Genomic DNA, 22,691 nt, shown 5'->3' with positions numbered 1-22,691 from the left:
CTTTTGGCTTTTTTCTTTTTACTCAAGATTATTTTGGCTACTTGGAATCTTTTGTGGTTCCATATGAATTTTAGGATTTTTTTTTCTATTTTTGTGTTGAATGTCATTGGTATTTTAATAGAGGTTGGATTGAATCTTGTAGATCACTTTGGGTAGAATGGACATTGTAACAATATTCTTCCAATTTTTTTTTTTTTTTGAGATGGGGTTTTGTTCTTGTTGCCCAGGCTAGAGTGCAATGGCACAGTCTCAGCTCACTCCATCCCAAGACTGACTCATTTGTAGAGGAAAGAGGTTTAATTGATTCACAATTCCACATAGCTGGGAGGCCTCACAATCATGGCAGAAAGCAGAGGAGCAAAGTCACATCTTACATGGTGGCAGGCAAAGAGAGCATGTGCAAAGGAACTCCCCTTTATAAAACCATCAGATCTCGTGAGAGTTATTCACAATCATGAGAATAGCATGAAAAGACCCACCCTATGATTCAGTTACCTTCCTCTGGGTCTCTCCCACTACACATGGGACTTAAGATTCAAGTTGAGATTTGGGTGGGGACACAGTCAAACTATATCACCTTCTCAATTTCTTTTTCCACTGGTTTTTGGCATTAAAAATGCTACTAATTTATATACGTTATTTTTGTATGCTGTGACTTTACTGAATTCATTTGTTAGTTCAAATAGTTTTTTGGTGGAGTCTTTGGGATTTTCTATATAAATGATTATGTCATCTCTAAACAGGAACAGTTTGACTTCCTCTTTTTCTATTTGGATGCCCTTTCTTTTGCCTCATTCCTCTGGATAGGACTTTGAGTACTACGTTGCATACAAGTGGTGAAGGTGGGCATCCTTGTCTTGTTCTAGTCTCTGAAGGAAAAGCTTTTAATTTTTCTCCATTCAGTCTGATGTTAGCTGTGGGTTTGTCATATGGCCTTTATTATGTTGAAGTATGTTCCTTTTATGCCTAATTTATTGAGAGTTTTTATGAAGGGAGGTTGAATTTTATCAAATGTCTTTTCTGTGTCTGTTGAGATGATCATAATGGTTTTTGTCTTTCATTCTGTTCATGGGACGTATCACGTGTGTTAATTTGCATATGGTCAAGCATCCTTACATCCTGGGGTATGTCCTACTTGATCATGGTGAATCATCTTTTAGTGTGTTGTTGGATTTAGTTGGTTAGTATTTTGTTGAGGTTTTGTGCCTCTATGTTCATTAGGGATATTGGCTTGTCTTATTTTGTTGTATCCTGGTCTGGTTTTGGTATCAGGGTAATGCTGGACTCTAAGTTTAGAAGCATTCCCTCCTCTTCAGTTTTTTGGAATAGTTTGAAAAGAATTTGTATTTGTTCTTTAGTTGGATAGAATTCAGCGGTGAAGCCATCAGGTCCTGGGTGTTTTCTTTGTTAGGAGAGTCTTCATCATTGCTTCTGTCTTTTTACTTGTGATTGTTCTGTTCAGGTTTTCTATTTCCTCTGACTCAATCTTGGTAGGTTGTATATATGTTTCCATGAATTTGTCCAATTATTCAGATTTTAAAAATTTGTTGTCATATAGCTGTCAGATTAATATTCTAAAAATACAGCTTTCACCATTTGCTTTTTCCCTTCATTCACAGCAAGCTAAAGAATGAAGTTAAATCTCCTATATTTGCATTTAGGACTATCTGTCATCTTATTCTAAATTAGCCTTTCTTTTTAATCAACCAAGAACTTTCTCACAAGACCTTTCTATGTTTATCAAGTCAATTTGTTCACTTTAGCAAGTATCTCTTACCTACTGAATGTCAAATATTGTGTTTCTAGGGATAAAAAAAAGTGAATTAAATATTCTGTCCTCTGGAAATGTATAGCCTAGTGGAGGTAAAAAGATATATGTATAACTAGTTATAGGTAGAAGTTTATGAAACGGAGTGCTGGCTTAGTCTTAAGACTAGAAGGTGTATTTAGAAAAGGGCTTTTTTAAAAAAAAAAAAAACAAAAACAAAGGCATAAAGCTACACAGAACTGAAGAAAATGGAAGAGAAGGTGAAAACAGATTGAGAAATGTAACAAAATTTTGGAAGCTGAAACACAGATGGTTAGGTGTTAACTGTCTTAGCACTACAGACAGGGCTGAGTGCCTAAAGAGGCAGGCCAGTTAATATACCAGATAGGCTTAGGAATTGGAGACACTAGGAATTTCACAAAGGTGGGATGGAGAAGGAGCTAAAAATGGAAAGCTTAGTTGAAAGTCAGCTGCACTGTGAAAAGTGGCTGCCCAGCTAAAAACAGGAAAAATAAGAAAAAGGTTACATACTGAATGAGACTCCTCAAGACTTCATGTGGAAGAAACATACATAAGTGCCCAGGATTTCTTTGCATTCTTGCATTTTTTTCTTTAAAATAAATCTATGCATAATTTCTATAATATAGTAAGTTATTGTATTTCATTTGTTTGTTCGTTTGTTTTTGAGATGGAGTCTCACTCTGTCACCAGGCTGGAGTGCAATGGGATGATCTGGGCTCACTGCAACCTCCGCCTCCTGGGTTCATGCTATTCTCCTGCCTCAGCCTCCCTCCTGTAGTAGCTGGGACTACAGGCATGTGCCACCATGCCTGGCTAATTTTTGTATTTTGTTAGTAGAGACAGGGTTTCACCATGCTAGCCAGGATGGTCTTGAACTTCTGACCTCGTGATCCGCCCACCTCAGCCTCCTAAAGTGCTGGGATTACAGGTGTGAGCCACTGCATCTGACGTAAGTTTGTTTTTATATAAAAAATATTTTATCCAAGTCTTCAAATGAAAATGAGGATCCACGAAAAGTGTATCTTACTTGTCGGGTAGCTTAGCTCACAAATGACTTGGCACACTCACATGTACCCATGTGTATACATACCTCAGAGTGGGGATCTGGCATTCAGTATTATTCATAACGTGTCTTAGCTTAGCGGATCTGAATGGCTCTCCTTCTATTTCTTCCCACACACTGTGCTCCGATTATATGGGTCTACCCACAGTAAATCAAATCCTGTGCATTTTTTAATTATTTCTCCATATCATTGTTCAAATTAGTATTTTTTAAAAATAGGAAATGCCTTTTATTCTCTCCTCTGTTCATCCTTCAGGGCTCACTTCAAGTGCTGCTTGTGCCCAAATTCATTACCCTCCCTTATTTAAGCTCTTCTACTGACTTGTTTGTATTTCTGTTTTAACACTCATATTTCATGTGATTTATTTGACAAACTTTTGAGCCAGCACATGGAAGACCTTGTGTGAGGAGCTAGAATATAGTCTATGAAGGGTGAGAACTGAGGCTGCTCATCTTAGATGTCTGGTAACTGTGTAGATGGACATTAAATATTCAGATGTTTTTCCTTACCTCTGTTCTTATTTTTCTAGTTAATCTTGTACTACCTCACAATGCTTATACAAAATCACAGATCTTATCAGGTCACAGAACCTTTCATTTAAAAATTTAAGATAGCATTGATGTTCTGCAATCACACAGGAAGTAGGAAAGGGGTAAAATGGTATTAATGTCTTTCTTAATGTAGATGTAACCTTACTTTTCTACAGTCTTTTGCTGCCTTACCCACACCCCTTGCTCGTTCTCACCCCTTCCTGATCCTCATGATGAGGCCATCCACCATTTTCAGCCTATGCCTTCTACCTTCTCATTTTTATTTGTTTGCTTATACCTGAGATGTCCTTACCTCGGCAACTGTTAAAATCCTACTCATACTTTATGATTATGGGGCATATGGCTGAGGTGGCTGTGGTGAAAGGAAAGACTTTCTGTTCTGAAACTTACCTGGCTCTCCATTAGTAATTGCCTTCTCTTCTTGTTCATAGATCAGCATCTAGGTTTATTCATCTGTGACACATACATCACCACCTTAGTTTGCCTTACATGTTGTGTCTATTGAATTGAGCATCTGTTACTTTAAAGCATATGTTTCCAATATATTAATTCTTTAACAGCATAGGCATGCTGTACACTGAATGAGTAAGGGGTACATTTTGGTGCCAGTGTTTCCCCTACCTTCTAGTAATTCTTATTACTAAAACTTGGGGTTGAGGGGATGTCAATAATTCAAAAAGTCCCCTAAACACATTTATAATTCAGAAAGACCACTAAACACATTTTAATTTCAAATGTTTATAACCTGACCTTTTTCTTCTAAATGTTAGTTCTTAGGGTTACGCCTGTGCTAAAATTAGTCGTTTTTGGTTTGTTTGTTTTTGGAGACGGAGTTTTGCTCTTGTCTCCCAGGCTGGAATGCGATGGCATGATCTTGGCGCACTGCAACCTCTGCCTCCCCGGTTCAAGTGATTCACCTGCCTCAGCCTGCCAAGTAGCTGGCATTACAGGTGCTTACCACCATCCCCGACTAATTTTTGTATTTTTAGTAGAGATGAGGTTTCACCATGTTGGCCAGGCTGGTCTCGAACTCCTGATCTCAGGTAATCCACCCACTTTGGCCTCCCAAAGTGCTGGGATTACAAGCATGTGCCACTGCACCTGGCCTTAAAATTAGTTTTAAGTCACAGTAACAATGCTAATTTCATTTCAGGAAGAGCTGTCCTGAAAAATCTTTGTGCAGCATCACATCTGGTGTGCAAGAAGTCCTGGGCCAAATGAAAGTATTAATCTGCCTGGGAGTTAGTTATTTGTTACAGTTTCATCTATTCCTTTCTTACTTATTACTATCCTTTTTATAATTTCATGAAATATATTTTAAAATTGTTTTGGTGGGATCATTAATAAGAAGCATAAAGTAACCTTTAGAAGCTTAATGCAAACACTATATGTGGGGGGTCATGGCTATTTTCTATTTGTGCCTAAAAAAGAAGTTGTTTATCTTATGGTTTCTTAGGTGTTTGACCTAAGAAGCCAACCTGTTAGTCCTCTTTTTATCTTATTTGCAGACGAAAATTATTCCTAAATTAGTGTACTCTTTGACATGTAAAGGTACTCAGCAAACCAATGGCAGTATGAAAAATTTAATGATGTAGTTATATTGCAGTGGTGTGATCTCAGCTCATTGCAGCCTATGCCTCCCGGGTTCAAGTGATTTTCCTGCCTTAGCCTCCCAGGTAGCTGAGATTACAAGTGTTCACTACCATGCCCAGCTAATTTTTGTATTTTTAGTAGAGAAGGGGTTTCACCATGTTGGCCAGGCTGATCTCAAACTCCTGACCTCAAGTGATCCACCCACCTCAGCCTCCCAAAGTATTGGAATTGCAGATGTGAGCCACTGCACCCAGCTTCTTTTTTTTAATTTATAAAAATAATGGATTATATACAAATCAGAAAATATTAAAATAAACTATTTTATATTCTTTTTCATGCACATATATTCAGCTGTGTATTATAGGAACATAACATTTACTGGTAAATTATTTTTAAGATAATCATATATACAGTATCAATAACTTTTAATCAGTTGAGATTCTGAGTGTTTTGGGTGTCTTATATGTGCTGAACATGGTCTTAAGCACTTAAGTATTGAAGAAAACTTAAAATCCCTATTCTCAAGATAACTACACTCTTGCTGGATAAGATAAGACAAATATGTAAGAAGAGATATGAAGTTCAGTGCAGTGGCTAAACTATCTGATATGTACTAAACACTCAGAAGGAATTAAAGTTAAGGCTTTCAAGGGTCAGTGAGGGTAGGGAGGTGGGAGGAGCTGAGTCCCAGCACATACACAGGTTCACTAAGTGATAGTTGTTGCGCTGGTCCTCATCATTCCAAGTTCTTAGTCTAAATGCCTAGGAATATTGATTACATTTGTAGAAATAGGAAAGTTCGAAGGAAAAACGGTTACTGCAGGAAGGACTTTGAGATATGTAAGTGTTGTCTGGCTGAAGATCTGTTTCTGTAAATAGTTAAAGATATAAAGCTGTTGTTCTGGTAAACAGTCAAACAGCTTTGAGAATCATCTGCTTACAAGCAGTAGATGAATTCTCCAAAAGGAGGTTTGGGCAATAATTGGTTTTATTCACACTATCCTTTATGCCATCTAAAGTTGATGCTAAATACTATTATAAAATATATAGAATTCTATTTGCCAGTTAGTTTGAAGGATGAAAGTTTGTGTTTATTGTGCCAAGAGTGAAAATCTCTTCGAAATTCTGAGATTTCTTCTTGAATTGCCTGATGGCTTAATAGTTGGGAAATATTAAATAACAAGTGTGTGTGTGTAGGAGAGAATGATTTATTTTCTCTTTTAGGAAAATTCTCAGGTGTGGTTTAAATTTCTGAATTTTAAGCTGCTCTAGCGATGCTGGATCTCATTATCTGTGTAGCTTTCATTTATAAATCGTTTCATTTATGTGAATAGCATTGGGACTATAACCTTTCTCATGACCCTGTGAGGTAATATTTTGCTTTGCATTTCCCAGAATAAATGTCACTAAAACATATACATCTGCTTTCCCCTTAGGTAAAAATCTCTACACCAATGAATATGTAGCAATCAAACTGGTGAGTAGAATCTGTTGTACTTAATGTTTTGGTGCTCTCATTGCTTATATCTTTTTATAGGAAATAATTTTAAGCATTGATTCACAAAAATACTAATGGTTTGGTTTTTTTTTTTGCATATGATCTCACAGTCATTTTTCTTCAATTATAGTGTTACAGTGATGAATCACTCTATACTAGATAATACTATATAGTTAAATGATGCTAACTATGCTGTTAGCAATGATGACTCAAAAATTAGTTGATTAAAAAAAGCTGGGAGAAGGCCGGGCGCAGTGGCTCAAGCCTGTAATCCCAGCACTTTGGGAGGCCGAGACAGGTGGATCACGAGGTCGAGAGATCGAGACCATCCTGGTCAACATGGTGAAACCCCGTCTCTACTAAAAATACAAAAAATTAGCTGGGCACAGTGGCGCGTGCCTGTAATTCCAGCTACTCAGGAGGCTGAGGCAGGTGAATTGCCTGAACCCAGGAGGCGGAGGTTGTGGTGAGCCGAGATCGCGCCATTGCACTCCAGCCTGAGTAACAAGAGCGAAACTCCGTCTCAAAAAAAAAAAAAAAAAAAAAAAAAAAAGCTGGGAGAACTAGTAATTCTGTGAACCTTATCTTTAACATGTATCATAATTAAAAAGATAAAATCATTCAAAAATTTAATTTTATTTTCCCTGCAACTTAACTTATTTTTTGTACTTGGAAGAAAATCATGTCTGATCATCTAATCATGGCCTTACAAATCTGTCAAGCATGAAAAACATACCATATGGTCAAATTAGAAGCAAAGAAGTCAAATGGTATATTGATACTAACTTTATGAATAATTAAACTAGTCATTGAAAATGATATCCTATTAAAAAGAAAAGTAATAATTTTCTTATTTTTGGGGACTAATAATTTTAGAAGACAGAACTCTTTATCTTATATTTAAGATTGTTAACAAAACTATTTTTTCATGTGAAATGTTTCATATGAGTAGTTTCACTGAAACTATGTTTGTTCTCCTAGTAAGTGTCCCAGGATTTATAGGTAACTTTGGGTTTTATTAATTGGAAGCCAGAGGAGTTAATGGTTGGAGGAAATTGAAGGAAATATGTGTTATAAAGACAGGGTCTCATGCTGTTGCCCAGGCTGGAGTGCAGTGGTGTAATCTTGGCTCACTGCAATCTCTGGCTCTTGGGCTCAAGTGATCCTCCCATCTCAGCCTGCTTCCTTAGTAGCTGGGACTACAGGTGTGTACCACTATACCAGCTAATCTTTGTGTTTTTTGTAGAGATGGGGTTTCCTCATGTTGCCCAGGTGGTCTCGGACTCCTCAGCTCAGGTGATCCACCCAGCACAGCCTCCCAAAGTGCTGGGATTACAGGCGTGAGCCACCACCTGGCAGTGTTATTCTTTTCTAATGAATTGCACTTACCACATCCACACTTGTTCTGTGATTGGTAGTTCTCATCCAGCTTGCTTGTGGAGGAGTTAGGGTTGTCTTCTGAGGAACTGACAGTTACCAGATTTGTTTCCCTACGAAAGGGTAGACAGACAGGGAGCAGGGCTTAGAACAGCAGATAACTTCTAGGAAACCAATTATTTTCTTTTTGTTTTTTGACTTGGGACTCTTGTTGGATAGATGGGAGCAGGAAGAGAGGTAATACAACTAACAATGCAGGTCAAATAGCCTCTTAGATTGAACATTAAAGGATTAACTGCCAGGCGCAGTTGCTCATGCCTGTAATCGAAGCACTTTAGGAAGCCAAGGTGGGCAGATCAGTTGAGCCCAGGAGTTCAAGACCAGCCTGGGCAACTAGGCAAAACCTTGTCTCTACAAAAAGTGCAAAAAATTAGTCAGGTATGCTGGCACACATCAGTTGTCTCAGCTACTTTGGAGGCTGACATGGGAGAATCACCTGAGCCCAGGAAGTCGAGACTAGTAAGCCGAGATTGCTCGCACCTCTGCGCTCAGCCTGGGTGAGAGAGTGAGACCCTGGCTCAAAAAAAAATAGGATTAACCATATTTTTTTATTTATAAGAATTTGGTTGTTCTATAAAAGTGTTCTCTCGTAGATCTGCTTTTTTTTTTTACTTTTTCTGTTTTATTATTCTGATAAGTTAGAATAATCTTTGATTATTTGCGACTACTAAGAGAATGAAACAGCTCCTAAAACACTTTAAAAATTTGCCGCATTACTACATATTTGTTAGGCTTTCTGTTAGGGACAGTTCTTTCTATCTTGATTTCTTCTGCTAGGTTATACCAATTGACCTGTGTAGATAACCTTACATAACATATCGTTGACATGATTGATCATTTCATTTCACTTTCCTTTTTAAAAACTTTTATTCTGCTTTGTATAGCCACCATTTAAAGCTGAAAATGGAACTCTTAAAATCTAGTAAGTGTGCCTCAGTACCACATCTCCCTTTCAAATAAGTTTCAAAGGTATTTTAGAGGATAACAATTTTGTCTACAGGCTTTCTCTCTTGCTGTTGGGCTTCCGTTCTCCAAAGGGATATAAGAAGGCAGTAATTGAGCTCTTTTCATTGTAATGGCAAATTTGCCTTAAGCACCACACTCCTCCCACAAGGTAGCTGTCGCTCTTTGTTTAGGATTTTAGGCAGGCATGTGTTTTGCAGAATTATTGTGGCAAATGTTCTGGCAAATGTCCAGCCCTCTATGGAAATGTAATTCACCTCTGGTACAGAAATACAAGGAAGCTTTGCTGTTGCTGTTTCAATTCTACTTTGTTTGAATCTTCATTGTGGACTCTTCTTTCTTAGATTTCTAAGAACCTTAATAAAAATAATACACAAAGTAAACAAAATAGCATAATAAGCCCTTCTTTTATCCATCACCCACATTTCTAGGGTTCTTTTTAACAGAGGTTTTCTAACAATTGGGTTTTTAAAAAAAACTCTCTATGCCACTAATATTGCTGCCCTCTGCAATCTGTAGACTGAGATTTGCAATATTTTCTACTTATAGTGCTTCCAGAAAAGCACCTTGAAGTCCAGTTGGCTGAGCAGACTATGGCTATGTGGTAAGGAGTTGGCTCAAGTGTGTAATTCTCTCGGTCGTCAATAATAAGACCCTCATGTCTGAATATATAGGACATATATGCCTTTCAACCCTTGAACTCTATAGAGTTTTGCATTTTTAACTTACTAGCTTAGCTCCCCAAGATCAGATTGAATATTTTCTATTAGAGTTTCCAGCATGAAAATTGAGAGTATAATATTTGAGGAAGGATCTGTGGTTTTTAAAATTCATTGCCTCTGTGCTTTGTCAGAATCCAAAAGTGATTTCTCCAGAAAGAATAGTCCCTTTTCTAGTGTTTTGATCAACTTCTAGTTCCATGTTGATTTGTCATCACTGTTTCTGTTTGGTCCCTTGTGAATTCTTAGTGATTTTGCTAATGGAAAAATTCTGTACCTGGCTGCTTTGATGGTGATTCAGTGGAAGATCTGCAACCAAGTGGAGACACACGAGTGATAGGATACTTCTGTCTGAAGAGACAAAGAAGAAAGGGACTCTACAGTATAATTAGTCTTCTGTTCTGTTTTTTTTTTTTTTTTTTTTTGAGATGGAGTCTCACTCTGTGGCCCAGGCTGGAGTGCAGTGGTGCAATCTTGGCTCACTGCAACCATTGCCTCCCGGGTTCATGCAATTCTCCTGTCTCAGCCTCCCGAATAGCTGGGACCACAGGTGTGTGCCACCATGCTCTGCTTGTTTTTTGTATTTTTAGTACAGACAGGATTTCACCATTTTAGCCAGGATGGTCTCAATCTCCTGACCTCATGATTCACTCTCCTTGGCCTCCCAAAGTGCTGGGATAACAGGTGTGATCCACCATGCCCAGACTCTGTACTTTTCTTTTGACTAAAAGTCTTGAGATACTTGAAGTCCAACTCTAATAATTGCTGATTTTATACTCGAAGGATATGAGTTCTTTCCTCATAGCATTTCCTACAGATATGAACATTCCAGTCTGGCCTGAAGTGATTTAGATAAAATCTTCCTAGAAGCAGAGGGATAGGCTAGACAACTTCAGAGAATTCTTTGATTAATGGATTCTATGTCTCAAGAAAAATGCAGAGAACTTCAAGTGGATTCAGGAGAGAACCTTCAAAGATGATCAAAGAATTAAAAACTAGGACCAATGAGGAAAGGTGAAAGGAATTTCAAATTACTTTGCCTGAGAAAAGAAAATCTAGGAAATGATTGGATTATTTTGTTACTTGAAGATAGCTACTTACTAGTATTCAAGGTTATTGAGGAACTTTTTAAATTCTTTTTGCTGAGAACTTAAGAAAAATAGGCTTAAGTTTCAGTAGTGAGATTTGAGTGTAATATAAAAGCATTCCAAACCATGAAACTTGTTAAATATCAGCATGAATTATTGAGGGACGTTATGGAATCTCCTTCCTTGGAGTCTGTCTTAAAAATACAACAAATATCCCAGCACTCTGGGAGGCCGAGGCAGGCAGATCACGAGGTCAAGAGCTTGAGACCATCCTGGCCAACATAGTGAAACCCCTTATCTACTAAAAATACAAAAATTAGCTGGGTGTGATGGTGCATGCCTATAGTCCCAGCTACTTGGGAGGCTGAGGCTGGAGAATTGCTTGAACCAGGGAGGTGGAGGTTGCAGTGAGCCGAGATTGTGCCACTGCACTCCAGCCTGGCGCCTGGTGATGGAGTGAGACTCTGTCTCAAAAAAAAAAAAAAATAATATATAACACATAACCAGTCAGTGGGAGAAAGGACAGTCTTTTCAACAAATGATGCTGGAAAAACTGGATATTCACATAACATATTCACATATTCACATAACAGTTGGATTCTTACTTTACATTGTATTCAACAGTTAACTCAGAGTGGATCAAAGACCTAAATGTAAGATTGAAACTATAATACTTTTACCAGAATACTCCATGGGAAAAGCTTCATGACATTAGATTTGGCAGTGATTTCTTGGATATGACACCAAAATCACAGACAACAAAAGAAAAACTCGCTAAGTTGGACTTCAGCAAAATTTAAAACTTTTGTACACTGTCAACAGAATTTTTTCAAAGGCAACCCATGGATTGGAATAGGAGAAAATAATATTGTCTAGTAACAGATGATATCATGATATCCAGAATTTACCATTATAACAATTGTTTACAGTTGAGTGGCATTAAGTACATTTACATTGATGTATAACCATCACCACCATCCATCTCCAGAACTTTTTCATCTTCCCTCACTGAAATTTTTTATCTGTTAAACACTAATTCCTCATTCTCCCCTCCTCTCAACCCCTTGGCAACCACCATTCTACTTTCTGTCTCTATGAATTTGACTACACTAGGTACTTAATATTAAGTGGACTCATGATATATTCGTCCTTTGTAACTAACTGGCTTATTTCACTTAGCATAATGTCCTCAAGGCTTGTCTATGTTGTAGCATGTGTCAGAATTTCCTTTTTAAGCCTGAATAATACTTCACCATATGAATATACCCAATTTTGTTTATTTATTCATTGATGCACACTTAGGTTGCTTCCACCTTTCAGTTATTGTGAGTAACAATGCCATGAACATGGATGTACAAATATATCTGAGCTCCTGCTTTCACTTCTTTGGAGTATATATTCAGAAGTAGAATTGTAAATCATAATGATTCTGTGTTTAATTTTTTGAAAAATTGCCATACATTCTCCACAGCAGTCGTACCATTTTGCATTCTTATCAGCAATGCACAAGGGTTCCAGTTTCTCTACATCCTCATCAATACTTCTTATTTTCTGTTTTTGATAATAGCCATCCTAATGGATGTACAGATGTTGAGCTTTATTTGATTGATTGATTGATTGATTGAGACGAGGTCTCACTCTGTCGCCCAAGTTGGAGTTCAGTGGTGCAATCACAGCTCCCTGTGGTCTTGATCTCTGGGACTCAAGCAATCCTCCTACTTCATCCTCCTGAGTAGCTGGGACTACAGGAGCATGCCACCATGCCAGGCGAATTTTTTAGTTTTTTTGTAAAGATAGGGTCTCCCTTTGTTGCCCAGGCTGGTCTCGAACTCCTGGGCTCAAGCAGTTCTTCTGCCTCAACCTCCCAAAGTCCTGGGATTATAGGCATAAGCCACCATGCTCGTCCTATTTTATTTATTTATTTGTAAAGATGAGGTTTTGCTGTGTTGCCCAGGCTGGTCTCAAACTCCTGGTTTTGAGTGATCCTCCTGCCTCAGCCTCTGAAAGTGCTGGGATCGCAGACATGAGCCACCATGTCAGCTACTATTGCGCTTTTAAAGAGAGATTATAATATGTTTAGGGTAATGTTTGGTTGTCTTGTTAGCCAGTTGCCCAATACACTCTCAGTTTAGAATAATCAGCCAGCCAGTTGCTCAATTGATATAGAGCAAAGTATGGTTGTTTGGCTGCTTTATCTATGACGTTTTTAGAAAACGCCATTTTTGGAAACTTGAACACCATATTGATTGAATTACATTAATTGCATTTACAATCTTTAATTCTCAATAGTTTAAAAAGAAATATACATAAGGATGCTTCTAAAAGCATTGTTCATAATATTGGAAAATGAAAACAGTTAATGTGTCCAAAAATTATGGGGTGTGTGTGTATACATACATACATAAATACATATATACATACAGGGTGTTACTTAAACCATTAAAAATTATATAGGCCAGGCATGGTGGCTTATGCCTGTAATCTCAGCACTTTGAGTGGCTGAAGTGGGTGGTTTGCTTGAGCCCAGGAATTTGAGACCAGCCTGGGCAACATAGTAAGATCCTATCTCTACAAAAAAACAAAAATTAGCTGTGAGCGGTGGAGGCTAAGTTAGGAGGTTCACTTGAGCTTGGGAGGTTCAACTGTAGTGCACGAGACCCCATCTTTAAAAAAAAAAAAAGAAATTATACACATTTATTTCCTGCCATAGAATGATGTTATCACGTTGTTGAATCCAACAGCACATTACTGAGCAGCAAATACATCATAATCTCTTTATATAAAATTAAGTTCATTAGTTTGCATTATATATATAGACTTGGAAAGACATTCACTAAAATGTTAATAGTGCCTTTCTTTAAAGTGACAGGATGACAGATTATTTTTATTTTCTTTCTGATTTTTGTATATTTGAATTTTCTTCTGAGCATGCATTATTTTTCTAAAAATAATAAAACCATGTACCACCCAAAATTCAGAACAAAACAAGCAGGAAATACATGCTGGTATTTTTTTTTAAATTTAAAGATTTAGCATCAAGTTTCCTGGGAGAATACATATCAGGAGAGTATTTCATTGCAAGAAAGCTATCATGCAAAGTTTATTTTTATTTAACTATCCATGGAAAGAGTTGGATGTAATTCACCTTCATCTTCTCTTAGCTGTACTGTGTAAGACAAGTTGTGGTTAGAAAAGGCTCTTATATATAGATATTATCTCTAAAACACTAGGTGATCGTAGCCCTTGTTTACTCCAAAAATTTAAGAATGGAAAAATCCATTTGTTCAAATCTGATCAGTTTTTCTTTGTGGGTTTCAGGAACCAATAAAATCACGTGCTCCACAGCTTCATTTAGAGTACAGATTTTATAAACAGCTTGGCAGTGCAGGTAAGTCAAGCCTTTTTTCTCTACTTACTAAGCATGGAGCTTAACTGGAAGCCCTAAAATACACAAACTTTCTTGTCTGGTTTACCCTTTTTACCAAACCGTCTCTCTTCTCTGCTTGCCATATAGGTAAATAAACATAGTCAATCACAAAGCTCCTTGCTCTCTGGTTCCTGGAGTTGACTTGACAGGGGATCTGTGTTGCTATGACTATGCCCACAGACCAACCTACAGATGCTTTCCACTTGTCAAATACACATAGTATGAAGGATTTGCTTTTCAGTAGGTTCATTCTCTTTTCATTTCTTTACTTATACCAAAAGAAAGGAGGAAATGTTGGTAATTTGCAAAGTATATCTTTCCATATTGAGATGGTTTATCTGTTTTAAAGACATACTAAAATATTGATTCTGAAATATTACGGCATTCATTTTATCCATTGTTCTCATTAATTTGCAAGAGCTATCCATATGATTGTAATAATCTTTGGCAATTAAAAAAAATTAAGTTTATAATTTTAAAAAATGTTTATTTTTACCTAAAAGCTCTAATTTCTCAAATATCTTACTGGTTTCCAGAAAAATGTTTTGCTAAGCAAATGTTACCAATACTGGGTGGGGTTATACCTATAGGGACAAGTCTCTCAGAAGATGAAGTTTTTAGAGCTATTTTCACTATTTGACGTATTTAGAATTTCCTCTGCTTTATGCTCCCTTCACTGTGACAGGTTTTATGTGAATGACTTGGTTTCTATTTTTTTTTCTTTCTTCCTTTTTTTTGAGACAGGGTCTCACTCCCATCACCCAGGCTGGAGTGCGGTGGCGTGATCACGGCTCCTTGCAGCCTTCACCTCCTAAGCTCAAGTGGTTTTCCCGCCTCAGCCTCCTGAGTAGCTGGGACTATAGGCATGCACCACCACACCTGGCTAATTGTCTATATTTTTTAGTAGAGGTGGGGTTTCAGCATGTTGCCCAGGCTGGTCTTGAACTCCTGGGCTCAAGCAATCCTCCTGCCTCAGCCTCCCAAAATGCTGGGATTACAGGCATGAGCCATCATTACCATTGGTTTCTATTTAAAGTACCCCTGTTGAAGGTACTACTGAAGGAATTTGAGTTCTACTTTCTAAAATATTTAGGATTATATGAGAGCCATTGTGTGTTATTTAAGTTTTATTATACCCTGACTATAGCAATAATCAGCTATAGTCATAACCCAGGGAGCCCACAGTGGACTTGTCTTTCATTTAACTTAATATGAGTTCTTGCTCATAATAGCCTCTCAGTATATATTTGTTAATTGATTGGAGTGTTTCTGGCATAAGATTTAAGACTGGCAACTGAGTTCACCAGATGTATATATAACTTGAGGGTTATCTTCCCAGATGCCCCAGAACTAAATTTTAACTGTTGTTCCTCTTATATTGTTCCTGGTTTCGTAATGTTGTTAAGTTATTCCAGGTTTCATAAATTTTAGGGTAAAGACTGTCACAGCCCACTTACGATAAGCATGTTTGTATATGTCTCATAATTCTAAGGGTCATGTGCTTAATCCAGTCCAACTTATAAGTTTAAGTGGGGAAGTGAAAAGGGCATTTTTCAGGATTTCCTCTATAAGCCCTTCAAATAGACCCACCAAATCAGACCAGTCTTCCCTTTTCAATATAGAGCCAAAAAAATCTGAAGAATTTGTTATGTAGGAATAACATCTATGCTGATGGGTTGGTACTCTCCCCAAATACAGATAATTTCAGACTCTTGAAGTTTCAGCATTCTCTGTGCACTGAAAACAAGAAGTAAACAGGGACAGCATTAGAGGAAAGGGGACTTTGCAAATTGCCTTTCACTTAAGCAGCAAGGAAAAACTGCAATCTCTGAGATTGTTACATCCATCATTGTCATGAGTGGGAATAGGAGGGCTCTGTTGTACTGCTTAGGCTAACTGTTGACTCACAGTCAGGTAGGCTGACCATCACTGGTCTCTCTCCCAGCACCTTTTCTAACAAACATGTAAAGATCACAAAGCCTTCTAGGTCTTATTGGATAAGTTCAGTGGTGAATACTGGCCTCTTTTCTCCTTCTTGAGATCACCCACTACTCTTAAAATAGCTGCGGTGGGTATCATCTTAATATTCTTGCCTGCAACTAGCAAAGTAGCTATAGACTTTTAAAGGATAGGAAGAGCTTTAGATATCTGTTTCAAATCAGCCCCCTACCCTTACCCACTAGTGTAATAATTACTTTTAGGATTTTCTTAATACTCATCTAAATCTGCTTGACCACTTACTTCTAGTCATAGAGTTCACTGTTCTTCAGGCTAATTTAATGTGGGAAAGTCTAATGTATTTGAAGTTCTTCATATTAGGCCCAATTTGCCTTTTTTAAAAGAATTGTTTTTTTAGGTGGGTTCTTGCCCTGTCGCCAGGCTGGAGTGCAAGTGGGGCGATCTTGGCTCACTGCAACCTCCGCCTCCCAGGTTCAAGCGATTCTTCTGCCTCAGCCTCCCAAGAAGCTGGGACTATAGGTGTGTGCCACCATTCCCAGCTAATTTTTTTTTCTTCTTTTTTTTAAATTGCATTTTAGGTTTTGGGGTACATGTGAAGAACATGCAAGATTGTTGCATAGGTACACACTTGGCAGTGTGATTTGCTGCCTTCCTCCCCTTCAGCTATATCTGGCATTTCTCCCCATGCTATCTATCTCTCCCCAACTCCCCACCCCCTGCTGTTCCTCCCCTATTTCCCCCCAACAGACCCCAGTGTGTGATGTGCCCCTCCCTGTGTCCATGTGTTCTCATTGCTCAACACCCACCTATAAGTGAGAACATGTGGTATTTGATTTTCTGTTCTTGTGTCAGTTTCCTGAGAATGATGGTTTCCAGGTTCATCCCTGTCCCTACAAAGGACACAAACTCATCGTTTTTGATGGCTGCATAATATTCCATGGTGTATATGTGCCACATTTTCCCTGTCCAGTCTATCATCAATGGGCATTTGGGTTGGTTCCAGGTCTTTGCCATTGTAAACTGTGCTGCAATGAACATTCATGTGCATATGTCATTATAGTAGAATGATTTATAATCCTTTGGGTATATATCCAGTAATGGGATTGCTAGGTCAAACGGAATTTCTATTTCTAGGTCCTTGAGGAATCACCACACTGTCTTCAACAATGGTTGAACTAATTGACACTCCCACCAATAGTGTAAAAGTGTTCCTATTTCTCCACATCCTCTCCAGCATCTGTTGTCTCCAGATTTTTTAATGATCGCCATTCTAACTGGCGTGAGATGGTATCTCAATGTGGTTTTGATTTGCATTTCTCTAATGACCAGTGATGATGAGCATTTTTTCATATGTTTGTTGGCCTCATGTATGCCTTCTTTTGTAAAGTGTCTGTTCATATCGTTTGCCCACTTTTGAATGGGCTTGTTTTTTTTTTCTTGTAAATCTGTTTTAGTTCTTTGTAAATTCTGGATATCAGCCCTTTGTCAGACGGGTAGACTGCAAAAATTTTTTCCCATTCTGTTGGTTGCTGATTCACTCTAATGACTGTTTCTTCTGCCGTGCAGAAGCTGTGGAGTTTGATTAGGTCCCATTTATCTATTTTGGCTTTAGTTTCCAATGCTTTTGGTGTTTTGGTCATGAAGTCCTTGCCTATGCCTATGTCCTGAATGGTTTTGCCTAGATTTTCTTCTCGGGTTTTTATGGCGTTAGGTCTTATGTTTAAGTCTTTAATCCATCTGGAGTTAATTTTAGTGTAAGGTGTCAGGAAGGGGTTGAGTTTCTGCTTTCTGCACATGGCTAGCCAGTTTTCCCAACACCATTTACTAAACAGGGAATCCTTTCCCCATTGCTTTTGTCAGGTTTGTCAAAGATCGGATAATTGTAGATATGTTGTGTTGCCTCCAAGGCCTCTATTCTGTTCCATTGGTCTATATCTCTGTTTTGGTACCAGTACCATGCTTGTTTTGATTACTGTAGCCTTGTAGTATAGTTTGAAGTCTGGTAGTGTGATGCCTCCAGCTTTGTTCTTTTTACTTAGAATTGCCTTGGCTATGCGGGCTCTCTTTTGGTTCCATATGAAGTTTAAGGTGTTTTTTTTCCAGTTCTGTGAAGAAGGTCATTGGTAGCTTGATGGGGATAGCGTTGAATCTGTAAATTACTTTGGGCAGTATGGCCATTTTCACGATATTAATTCTTCCTAACCATGAACATGGAATGTTTCTCCATCTGTTTGTGTCCTCTCTTATTTTGTTGAGCAGTGGTTTGTAGTTCTCCTTGAAGAGGTCCTTTACTTTCTTCGTTAGTTGTATTCCTAGGTATTTTGTTCTCTTTGTAGCAATTGTGAATGGCAGTTCGTTCTTGATTTGGCTCTCTTTAAGTCTGTTATTGGTGTATAGGAATGCTTGTGATTTTTGCACATTGATTTTGTATCCTGAGACTTTGCTGAAGTTGCTTATCAGTTTCAGGAGATTTTGTGCTGAGACGATCGGGTCTTCTAGATATACAATCATGTCGTCTGCAAATAGAGACAATTTGACTTTCTCATCTCCTATTTGAATACCCTTTATTTCTTTTTCTTGCCTGATTGCTCTGGCTAGAACTTCCAGTACTATATTGAATAGGAGTGGTGAGAGAGGGCATCCTTGTCTAGTGCCAGATTTCAAAGGAAATGCTTCCAGTTTGTGCCCATTCAGTATGATATTGGCTGTTGGTTTGTTGTAAGTAGCTTTTATTATTTTGAGATACATTCTGTCGATACCTAATTTATTGAGAGGGTTTTTAGCATAAAGGGCTGTTGAATTTTGTCAAAGGCCTTCTCTGCATCAGTTGAGATAATCATGTGGCTTTTGTCTTTGTTTCTGTTTATGTGGTGAATTATGTTTATAGACTAGCGTATGTTGAACCAGCCTTGCATCCCCGGGATGAATCCTACTTGATCATGGTGGATAAGCTTTTTGATGTGCTGTTGCAATCGGCTTGCCAGTATTTTATTGAAGATTTTTGCATCTATGTTCATCATGGATATTGGCCTGAAGTTTTCTTTTCTTGCTGAGTCTCTGTTGGGTTTTGGATGATGTTGGTCTCATAAAATGATTTGGGAAGGATTCCCTCTTTTTGTATTGTTTGGAATAGTTTCAGAAGGAATGGTACCAGCTCCTCTTTGTATGTCTGGTAGAATTTGGCTGTGAACCCATCTGGACCTGGGCTTTTTTTGGTTTGTAGGCTGTTAATTGCTGCCTCAACTTCAGACCTTGTTATTGGTCTGTTCAGGGTTTCGACTTCTTCCTGATTTAGGCTTAGGAGGATGCAAGTGTCCAGGAATTTATCCATTTCTTCCAGGTTTACTAATTTAAGTGCATAGAGTTGTTTGTAATAGTCTCTGATGATGGTTTGAATTTCTGTGGAATCCGTGGTGATACCCCCTTTATCATTTTTTATTGCATCTATTTGATTATTCTCTCTTTTCTTTTTTATTAATCTGGCTAGTGGTCTGTCTATTTTGTTGATCTTTTTGAAAAACCAGCCCTGGATTTATTGATTTTTTTGAAGGGTTTTTTTGTGTCTCTGTCTCCTTCAGTTCTTCTCTGATCTTAGTTATTTCTTGTCTTCTGCTAGGTTTTGAGTTTTTTTTATATTGCTGTTCTAGCTCTTTCCATTTTGACAATAGGGTGTCAATTTTAGATCTCTCCTTGCTTCTCATGGGGGCATTTATTGCTATATATTTTCCTCTAGAGCCTGCTTTAAATGTGTCCCAGAGATTCTGGTATGTTGTGTCTTCGTTCTCATTGGTTTTGAAGGACATGTTTATTTCTGCCTTCATTTCATTGTTTATCCAGTCAACATTCAAGAGCCGGTTGTTCAGTTTCCATGAAGCTGTGCGGTTCTGAGTTAGTTTCTGAATTCTGAGTTCTAACTTGATTGCACTGTGGTCTAAGAGACTGTTATGATTTCCGTTCTTTTGCATTTGCTGAGGAGTGATTTACTTCCAATTATGTGGTCAGTTTTAGAGTAGGTGCGATGTGGTGCTGAGAAGAATGTATATTCTGTGGATTTGGGGTGGAGAGTTCTGTAAATGTCTATTAGGTTTGCTTGTTTCACATCTGAGTTCAAAACCTGGATATCCTTGTTAATTTTCTGTCTGGTTGATCTGTCTAATATTGACAATGGGGTGTTAAAGTCTCCCACTATTATTGTGTGGGAGTCTAAGTCTCTTTGTAAGTCATTAAGAACTTGCCTTATGTATCTGGGTGCTCCTGTATTGGGTGCATATATATTTAGGATCATTAGCTCTTCTTGTTGCATTGATCCTTTTACCATTATGTAATGTCGTGCTTTGTCTCTTTTGATCTTTGTTGCTTTAAAGTCTATTTTATCAGACAGGAGAATTGCAACTCTTGCTTTTTTTTTTCTCTCCATTTGGTTGGTAAATCTTCCTCCATCCCTTTATTTTGAGCCTTTGTGTATCCTTGCATGTGAGATGGGTTTCCTGGATACAGTACACAGTTGGGTTTTGGCTTTTTATCCACTTTGCCAGTCTGTGCCTTTTGATTGGGGCATTTAGTCCATTTACATTTAGGGTTAATATTGTTATGTGTGAATTTGATACTGCCATTTTGATGCTAGCTGGCTGTTTTGCCCATTAGTTGATGCAGATTCTTCATTTTGTTTATGCTGTTTACCATTTGGTATTTTTTTGGAATGGCTGGTACTGGTTGTTCCTTTCCATGTGTAGTGCCTCTTTCAGGAGCTCTTGAAAAGCAGGCCTGGTGGTGACAAAATCTCTGAGTACTTGCTTGTTCACAAAGCATTTTGTTTTTCCTTCACTTATGAAGCTTAGTTTGGCTGGATATGAAACTCTGGGTTGAAAGTTCTTTTCTTTAAGGATGTTGAATATTGGCCCCCACTCCCTTCTGGCTTGTAGGGTTTCTGCCGAGAGATCTGCTTTGAGTCTGATGGGCTTCCCTTTGTGGGTAACCCGACCTTTCTCTCTGGCTGCCCTTAGCATTTTCTCCTTCATTTTAACCCTGGTGAATCTGACAATTATGTGCCTTGGGGTTGGTCTTCTTGAGGAATATCCTGGTGGTGTTCTCTGTATTTCCTGAACTTGAATATTGGCCTGTCTTGCTAGGTTGGGGAAGTTTTCCTGGATAATATCCTGAAGAGTATTTTCCAGCTTGGATTCATTCTCTCCGTCACATTTAGGTACACCTATCAAACATAGATTAGGTCTTTTCACATAGTCCCATATTTCTTGGAGACTTTGTTCATTCCTTTTTACCCTTTTTTCTCTAATCTTGCCTCCTCATTTTATTTCATTGAGTTGATCTTCGACCTCTGATATTCTTTCTTCTGCTTGGTCAATTCAGCTGTTGAAACTTGTGTATGCTTTGCAAAGTTTTCGTGTTGTGTTTTTCAGCTCCATCAATTCACTTATATTCCTCTCTAAGTTGTCTATCCTCATTAGCATTTCATCAAATCTTTTTTCAACGTTCTTAGTTTCTTTTCATTGGGTTAGAACATGTTCTTTTAGCTCACAGAAGTTTCTTATTACCTACCTTCTGAAGCCTAATTCTGTCAATTCATCACACTCATTTTCCATCCGGCCCTGTTCCCTTGCTGGTGAGGAGTTGTGATCCCTTGTAGGAGGAGAGGTGTTCTGGTTTCGGGTGTTTTCATCCTGTTTGTGCTGGTTTCTTCTCATCTTCCTGGATTTATCCACCTGTTGTCTTTGTAGTTGTTGACTTTCAGATTGGGTCTCTGAGTGGACGTGCAGTTTGTTGATGATGAAGTTATTTCTTTCTGTTTCTTAGTTTTCCTTCTAACAGTCTGGCCCCTCTGCTATAGGACTGCTGAGGTCCACTCCAGGCTCTGCTTGCCTGGGGATCACCTGCAGTGGCTGCAGAACATTAAGGGTTGCTGCCAGTTTCTTCTTCTGCTATCTTTGTCCCAGAAGGATACCCACCAAATGTCAGTGTGAGCTCTTCTTTATGAGGTGACTCTTTGGATATATGGGGGTCAGGGAGCTACTTGAGGAGACAGTCTGTCCTTTATAGGAGCTCAAGTGCTGAGCTGTGAGCTCTGTTGTTCATTCAGAGCTGCTGGGCAGGTACGTTTAAGTCTGCTGCATCAGAACTGATAAACCCCTTTTTTCTCCCAGGTGCTCTGTCCCAGGGAGTTAGGGCTTTATTTATGAGTTTATGTTGTGCTGCTGCATTTTTTTTCAGGGCTGCCCTGCCCAGCAAGGAGGCAGCCTAGTCACTGTCTGCCTGGAGAGGCTTTGCTGAGCTGCTGTGGGCTCCACCCAGCTGCCATGTGAACTTTCCTGCAGTCCTGTTTCAACGGGTGTAGGTAAGACTGCCTTGGCAATGGTGGCCCACCTCTGTAATGGCAGACTCTCCCTGTAATGGCAGGTTGCCTTGGCAATGGCGGGCTGCCTCAGCAATGGCAGACTACCTCCGTAGTGGTGGAGTGCCTCAATAATGGCAGACACCCCTCTTCCACAGAGCTGGACCGTCCCGGGTTCAGCTGTGATTGCTGTGAAACTCTCAATCCAGAGCATTTCCAATTGCTGTTTTTTTGTGGGGGTGGGACCAGCCAAGCCT

The 22,691-nt window shown here is 38.6% G+C and overlaps 1 protein-coding gene across 19 annotated transcripts in view; it reads left to right on the top strand.

The window, feature by feature from the left end:
- The window catches only part of CSNK1G1 (casein kinase 1 gamma 1), a 174,137-nt gene that overhangs the window by 67,422 nt on the left and 84,024 nt on the right, over nt 1-22,691 (top strand). For 18 of the 19 annotated variants that reach the window (XR_008474662.2, XM_009005052.5, XM_054240455.2 and 15 more), the window contains 2 exons: nt 6,434-6,474; nt 14,021-14,090. Coding sequence is in view for 18 of the 19 variants with exons in the window: in XM_009005052.5 (XP_009003300.1) it covers nt 6,434-6,474; nt 14,021-14,090 (111 nt within the window). In the remaining variant the exon portion in view is untranslated. Of the gene's footprint in view, nt 1-6,433; nt 6,475-14,020; nt 14,091-14,248; nt 14,370-22,691 lie in introns of those variants that run through there. The other variant, XM_054240456.2, reaches the window with a different exon arrangement.

The sequence above is a fragment of the Callithrix jacchus genome, chromosome 8, assembly GCF_049354715.1.
Source record: "Callithrix jacchus isolate 240 chromosome 8, calJac240_pri, whole genome shotgun sequence".
Taxonomy (NCBI): domain Eukaryota; kingdom Metazoa; phylum Chordata; class Mammalia; order Primates; family Cebidae; genus Callithrix; species Callithrix jacchus.
This window is presented reverse-complemented; position numbering and strand designations above follow the sequence as displayed.